The sequence below is a fragment of the Loxodonta africana genome, chromosome 7 (genome assembly GCF_030014295.1).
Source record: "Loxodonta africana isolate mLoxAfr1 chromosome 7, mLoxAfr1.hap2, whole genome shotgun sequence".
Lineage (NCBI taxonomy): Eukaryota > Metazoa > Chordata > Mammalia > Proboscidea > Elephantidae > Loxodonta > Loxodonta africana.
The window spans coordinates 68,542,122-68,549,882 of record NC_087348.1 but is presented as its reverse complement, the minus strand read 5'-3'; the positions used below and the strand labels follow the sequence as shown (position 1 = coordinate 68,549,882).

At 46.7% G+C, this 7,761-nt stretch overlaps 1 protein-coding gene across 6 annotated transcripts in view; it reads left to right on the top strand.

Moving 5' to 3' along the window:
* Nucleotides 1–5,160: 5,160 nt before the first annotated feature.
* Nucleotides 5,161–7,761, top strand: part of PDE3B (phosphodiesterase 3B) — a 150,566-nt gene continuing 147,965 nt past the window's right edge. For all 6 annotated transcript variants that reach the window (XR_010322460.1, XR_010322459.1, XR_010322458.1 and 3 more), the window contains exon 1: nt 5,161–6,399. Coding sequence is in view for 2 of the 6 variants with exons in the window: in XM_023550926.2 (XP_023406694.2) it covers nt 5,392–6,399 (1,008 nt within the window). In the remaining 4 variants the exon portion in view is untranslated. The remainder of the gene's footprint in view (nt 6,400–7,761) is intronic.

The following is a 7,761-nucleotide window of genomic DNA, read 5'->3' as shown; positions in this document are numbered from 1 at the left end:
TTTCATTCCTCTAGCTTCCAGTAGACTATGGACCCTTAAGGGCAGGAACCATGCCTTTCGTCAGTGTATCCTTGTCATGTAGCACAGTACCCAGCACACTGCCAGGCACTTAAAAACGGCTGAATGCATTCATTTGGGAGAGAGATTAAATGCTGGTGGAGGAGGGCGGTGCACAGAATCGAGGAAGTAAAGGGAGTGGAAGAATTAAAAAGAGATGAAAGAAAAGGAAAGGAGAAGAGGGGAGAGAGAGAGAAAGCAGGGCTTCAAACTGGTTCATTCTGGCTTGAATCCCTGCTGGGAATTTGCATTTTCATTCTGGCTTGAATCCCTGCTGGGAATTTGCATTTCTACCCCAGACATACGGAATCAGAATCTAGTTTAACAGGATCCTCAGGTGATTCTTATGTATAACTTCCTGGGAACTTATTAAAGATGCAAATTCTCAGCAGGGAACTTTTTAGAAATGGAAATTTTCATCAGGAATGAACCAGTTCGAAGCTCTGATAGAAAGACAGGCAATGGGGAGAGAAAGAAGGAAGACAGTAAGGGAGAGAACTGGAAGTGGTAGAAAAGAAGCCATGACAACAAGCTGAGACAACCACACAGCGGGGAGACTTTGGAAGACAGTGATTCTTCTGTAATAATCCCGAAGCACTGTTCTGAACAGTTTTTATCGTATAGTCTCTCGTGCGCTTTAAGTCTATAGGCACATGCTCTGTCTCCCAGATGAAGCTGCAGCTCTGAAGAAACTCAGAAGGAATTTTATAGTTCTTTTATGTTCTAAACACCATTTAGCACAGTGCTCTGCATACAGTGGGCACTCAATAAACATTTGTCCAGATGAACTAAGAGTCAAAGGGAGGCTCATATTCTGAGGTATTATTTGGGAGGAAAATAGGTATCATATATGAGTAACAGAGTTGCCATTGGCACATTGAAAATAGTATGATCCTTTCTATATTGGAGACAAACTTATTTTCAAATATAAGTTTGTAAAGTGAATTCTTTCATGAATTGTTATAAGGTTTCCACGTGTCTTATGGACTGACTCTAGTTTTACAAATCTAGAATCTCAATGATACCGGTTAATTTACTGATTATTCCTGAAAGTTTCCTTGATAATTTAAAATCTGTCAGACCGCTTTATACCTTTATCCCTAAGAAATTAGGGCTGCTTTCCTATTGAATTTGGGAAGATTACACCTAGGAACAGTACTCAGTTCTTCTAAGCATTCTCCCAAATCCAATTAAAATCCATTTTAATGGCCTATTTCAGAGGTTTTCTCTTCCTTCCTTCTTTTTTTAGAGCCCAAGGGTTTCCGAAGTGGGGCTCCAGGGTAGGAGCTGTCAGAGACCTGCCGAGTTGTCAGGCTCTGGGCCTGGATATGTCCCCTTCAACCAGAGCAGTGTGCTTTTACTTGCATAACATTTCTTTGGAAAATGTTTTAAAACCATGGTTAAAAGGTGACAATGTGGCCTGGGAAGAGTGGTAAAAGGTCCTTTAAGGACTGGTAACCATTATTCACTAAGAGCTTTTCAACTGCTCTTAGTAAATCTTTAGAGGCTTCCCCCATAAATCATCCTGAGGAGTCACGTGATCATGGGTTATCTGTCTGACAAGTGACAACGGCTGGACAGAGTTCTATCCCTCATCCAACCTCCTGTCCCACCCCTTCCTCCTTATATTCCATTACAATAACTATAGTACAGTCACCAGTATGTGGAGCTGCTAAGATTTATTTAAAAATGTTTAATTTTGGAAAAATATTTATGAGAATACTATTCTGGAAATGGATTTTCTTTATATCTGGATTTTAGAGTTAGGAAAGAATCCTGTCTTCTTAAAATAAGGTTGAAAGCTGAAGGCATTGGTGGGTGGTGGGGGGTGGGGGCATTGATTTACTTACCAGAAGACAGGCAAGGTAAGGAGGAGGGGCTAAGACCTAATATGAGACTCATCCATTATTTTGGGTTCTTTGAGAATGAGGGTTAAAGGAGAAGGCAAGGAATTCACAGGAAGGGCTATTTTCAATCCAGCAATCGTTAGCACCAGAAGTCCTGGATGAAAAATCGAGTGTTCTAACAGTTGGGCTGGGTTCAGTAAGAGGACATCCCAACTAGTGCTTGTAAGTTCAGACAGGTGGGCAGGCAAGTGGCATCCAGAAGGTCTGTCAAGGATAACAGGGAACTTAGTCACAAGACTAGTGCTTAGGGACAGAGAGTTAGGCCTTGGGACTGACAAGATTTAAGGAGGGTTTTCGTTCTTTCATAGTTAACTGGGGTATTGGCAGTTTATTGGTGTGGGTACTTAAAATGGAGAACAAAACAAAATCCTCACCCTATAAACTGGGCACACAGGAAGACTGGGTCTTTGGAACTTGCGGGCAAAGACCTCATAAATAGAAAAGAGGAATACAGAGGGGTTGCTTTGCACCATGACGACTCAGGAGGTAGCTGCTAAACCAGGATTCCACGTCATGGATCATCAAATTGGGAGGTTGTTTCTAGATGGTGAGACTATAGGGAGAGAAGGCAAAGTCTGGTAAAATGAAGCTGGGGTAGAGGGTGCTGAGAGAACTCAAAGGTATGCTGAGACTTTAGGTCTTTTTTTTTTCACAGCAGATAATAGCCATATAAACTTGAACCCGAAGACAAGAGCTAAGTAATTCCATTGACAGTCTGGCAGAAAAATAATTAAATAATTTGACCTTTAAGAAATGTGGCCTAGTAATAATCTTCGACAAAGACTGTAAACAGAGAAGGGAGTTGCCATAAACACCACTAGCTCATTCATTTTGTGCATATTTTTAGTTGAGTAAACTTCTGATGGTCTTTGGTTACGTCCTTACATTTTCTTTTAGAATCCTCTCAGGTGCTGGGTTAGAGTTCAGATCAATGCACTCCAACTCTGAGTTATTGAAAGACTTGGGCTTTTAACACAGAAAAACCTGGGATGACAGAAGGCCAAAGAATTTGGAAGTAAAAGAGTTTTATGGAGAGGGCTTTGAATTTTTATCTTCCGCTGATACAAATACCTTTATTTTTATTGTCAATACTGAGAGTTTGATTTAATTTGGTGGTACAAATAATTCAAAGGTTGCTCTTGGCAATTTAAAAGGTGGATCCTAAGGATGCCGATATATTTTGGACATATACAAATTATAGTTTTTTAAGACTGGAGGAGATCTTAGAGGTCATCAAAATTAAATTGCTTCATTTTACAATCAAGAAGACTGAAGTCTATAAAAATTATGCAGCTTGCTTAAGGCCAGGGTATGGATGGCAGGCCCGGGACTAGAACCCATGAAGCTGGATTTCAAGTCCACTACTGTTTCTAGTACTATACCTCTCTTACCTCAGATGATAGATAAACCACATTAAAAAAAAAAAAAAAAAAACTAGTTTGAATTTGTTCTAAATTTCAAATCAATTTTTTATTTCCTATGAGAATTTATAATGGGCATTTTGGTAATGCTGGTGCTAATTTTTGTCTTGCCCTTCTGTACAAGCTCAAAATGTATCCATTACATTTCCTAATTTAATCTTTGGTGGTGAGGAGTTCTGTGCATATCGTTTTAAAAATGTATTAGTGACTTTTGCTGAGATTTTTTTTTTTTTGCTTTCAATTGTCACAGTGGAAAAAAGACACAATGGATTTTTCTTTTAGGACAAGCATTTGAGAAATCAATTTGAAAACTCTACTAAATATTTTTTCCTTTACCCAATATACAGAAAAAGAAAAGGAATTCTTTTTTCCCCCCCGGTTTTGGTTACATCCTTGTGTTAATTTTTCAGTGATTTCTACTTATATGTGAACTATACCCATATACGAAAATGGTCTGTTTCAGGTCATGCTGTGGGCAGAGATTAATTGGTGAAAAATGGGCCTGTTTGTGGGATTTACCACACAGTAAGGTTTCTCATCTCCCTGGAAAAATGTGGAATTAGCTCTTTGAGAAATGCAGGCCCGTCATGAGGTTGAAGGGAGAGTTTTAGTGGAGGGAAACACAGTTCACTCTCTAAGGCAGTTATGATTGGTTAGATTCCAGAACAGTCCCTTTGGTTTCCCGCTTTCAAGTCAGTGTTTCCTACATGTTGCTAGTTTCACCAGTACCTCACAGTTAGCATCCTATTTGGCTTCTTTCAAAGACAACGATCCAAACTGGGGAATGGTCTTGGAGATGAGTCCTGGCCCTCCCATTCCTCCTTCTCTAGAACGGCTACCGTGAAAAAGCCTTCAACTTGGAAAGAACATTTGTGACAGCAAATTTTCTATGCTGTGTTGGAGGGGCACACAGACATAAACCAGTGATTAGTCATGGCAAGGGTGGAACGTGGTGGATGGGTTGTTAGTCCCTAGCCTGTGAAGATGGCTCTTGAGAAGACAAGCTCACAAGTATTTGGATGGTCCCAGAGAGCAGTCCATGTGCACGCTCCTCCGGTAAGAGCCACTGCAAGGATCCTGGGCCTGCTGCTGGGCCCAAGAATTCAGATTGCTGTCCGAGGCAGACCTCGCCATAGTGATTAGGGTTTCTTCGCCATGTTCATAGTGGTGGCTGGCCCTCACTGTCACACAGCTCTGCTTGGTCAGTCTGAAAGGACCACTCTAAACGGGGCTGAGGTCATAGGTGGCACACCCACAGCTCGGTATCCCCGTTAGGCACTTCCCTGAAAGACCACAAACAACCCTTTTCCCAAGACCCATAGGAGCCTGGTTGGATGTCAGTGACTTACCCCCAAGGAAAACCTTCACGCCTGGGGTCACAGGACCGCAGGCTTGCCGCCTTCCATTCGAAGAGGACCCCGCCCGTCTCTACCAGCCCAGGCCGGTCTTCGCGCTGCAGCGCAGCGCTCTGCTCGGCCCGGACACGCTCAGTCACCGGGGTGTCCGGCTCGCGTCCCCAGCAGGCGGCCGGCCGAGCGGCTACACCGGTAGCGGCGGGACGGGACGCGGGCGCGCGCGGGCAGCGGGCGGGGCGCGCGCCGGGCCCGGGAGCCTCGGGGGAGGAGCGCCCGCCGCCCGCCCGCCCGCCGCTCGCGCGCCCAACGGACCAGGCTGGGGCCATGAGCTAACTGTTGCAGCCAGCGGGAGCTGGGAGGCGACTTGGCCAAGTCTCCAGTCCTGAGAAGTGCCCCAGGGAAAAGGAGGGGGCGGCTGAAGCGGTCCCGGAGAGAAGCCCCTTCCGTCCGTTTCCTCGGCCAGCATGCCGCCGACTGCGCCGCTCCTCTGCCCGCGCGGCGGGGACCCCGGGCCGTGGCGGCGGGCGCAGCCCTGACGCTCTGTGGAGCCGGGGGGCGCCCGAACTCGAGGGCGGGGGGTCAGGGAGCACGAGCGGCCGCTGAGTCTGAGCAGGGTGTGCTGAACCCTGCGGCCACCCCCCGATCCCGGCCATGAGGAGGGACGAACGAGACGCCAAAGCCATGCGGTACCCGCAGCCTCCGGACGGGGCCGGCTCGCCCCCTGAGAGTCTGAGGAACGGCTACGTGAAGAGCTGCGTGAGCCCCTTGCGGCAGGACCCTCCCCGCGGCTTCTTCTTCCACCTTTGCCGCTTCTGCAACGTGGAGTTGTTGCTGCCACCGTCGGCCTCCCCCCAGCAGCCGCGGCGCGGCTCCCCCTTCTCCCGGGCGCGCCTCTCGTTGGGCGCCCTGGCTGCCTTTGTCCTCGCCCTGCTGCTCGGCTCGGGGCCCGGGAGCTGGGCTGCGGGGGCCGCCCTGCTGCGGACCTTGCTGAGCGTCTGCTCGCACAGCCTCAGCCCCCTCTTCAGCATCGCCTGTGCCTTCTTCTTCCTCACCTGCTTCCTGACCCGGACCAAGCGGGGCCCCGGGCCGGGCCGGTTCGGCGGCGGTGGCGGCTCCTGGTGGCTGCTGGCGCTGCCAGCTTGCTGTTACCTGGGGGACTTCTTGGCGTGGCAGTGGTGGTCTTCGTCGTGGGGAGACGGAGGCGCGGAGGTCCCCGAGCCTCCGCACACGCCCCCGGCCCCGCACACGCCCCCAGCCGCCTTGGGCAGGTTGTTCTTGGTGCTGAGCTGTGTGGGTTTGCTGACGCTCCTGCACCCGGTGAGGCTCCAGCACAGCATCCTGGTACTGCTCTTCTCCAGCTTTGTCTGGTGGGTCTCCTTCACCAGCCTCGGGTCGCTGCCTGCACCCCTCAGGCCCCTGCTGTCCTGCCTGGTGGGGAGCGCTGGCTGCCTGCTGGCCCAGGGGTTGGATCACTTCTTTCAAATCAGGGAAGCTCCTCATCATCATCCTCGGTTGTCCAGTACCGCGGAAGAAAAAGTGCCTGTGATCAGACCCCGGAGGAGGTCCAGCTGCGTGTCGCTAGGAGAGACTTCAGCCAGTTACTATGGGAGTTGCAAAATGTTCAGGAGACCTTCGTTGCCTTGTATATCCAGAGAACAGGTATGTTACCAGAAAGGAAAGTTTGTTAAGGAAGGGAGTGCGGTGTTACAGTTTGAATTCCCGAGTAGAATTAATGTTTTTGCAAGCGTGTCAACTTTCAGGGTGACAAAAAGGGGTGGGTGCGGGGAGAATAATAAGTTTTAATCTGGAAAGAGTTCCTAAAACACATGGAACTTTTTAAAATGCAGAAGCAAGTACCGTTTATCTTGGGATAGAAATGAAATAGCAGACTAATCATATTGCACTTTTTAAAGACTATACAACAGTTGAGCTTTCAGAAGAATGAGGTGAGTTTTTTGTGCTTTAATAGATTGCAAACCCCTATTTTTGGCATATGCTAATATGTATCTTTTCCATGCCATTTGTTATTGCTGTTATGGTGATGATGTCTCCCTAGTGATAACATACAGTCATTAGAATGAGTCTACATACTATTTTTTCAGCTTCTACCTGAGCTTGTGTGTAATTGATGGTCTGTTTCACAGTTGGCCCCTGGCCTTGTTCTGACTGATGATACTGAGCTCCTCCATTGTCTCTTTCCACAGATGTAGTCAATTTGATTCCTGTGTGCTCCATTTGGCAAGGTCTACATATAGTGGCTGTTTATGTTGTTGAAAAAACGTATTTTTCAATGAATAGGTTGTTGGTCTTGTGAAATCCTGTCATGTGATCTCCGGTGTCATTTCTGTTGCCAAGTCCATTATTTTCCAACTACTGATCCTTCTTCTTTGTTTCCAGCTTTCACATTCCAATCACCAGTAATTATCAACGCGTCTTGATCGCATGTTTGATCAATTTCAGACTGCAGAAATCGACAAATATCTTCAATATCTTCATCTTTGGCATTAGTTGTTGATGCATAAATTTGAATAATAGTCGTATTAACTGGTCTTCCTCGTAGGCCTATGGATATTATCCTATCACTGACGGCTTTGTATTTCAGGATAGATCTTGAAATATTCTTTTTGAAGGTGAATGTGACACTGTTCCCCTTCAATTTACCATTCTTGGCGTAGCAGACCATATGATTTCTGATTCAGAATGGCCGATACCCGTCCATTTCAGCTCACTGATGGCTAGAATATTGATCTTCAAGTGTTTAGTTTCATTTTTGACAACTTCCAATTTTTCTAGATTCATGCTTTGTACATTTCACGTTCTGATTCTTACTGGATATTTTCAGCTGTTTCTTCTCATTTTGAGTCATGCCACATTAGCAAATGAAGGTCCTGAAGCTTTACTCCATCCACATCTTTAAAGCTGATTCTACTTCGAGGAGGCAGCTTTTCCCCAGTCTTATTTTGAGCACCTTCCGACCTGAGGGTTCATCTTCCTGCACTATATCAGACAGTGTTCTGCTGC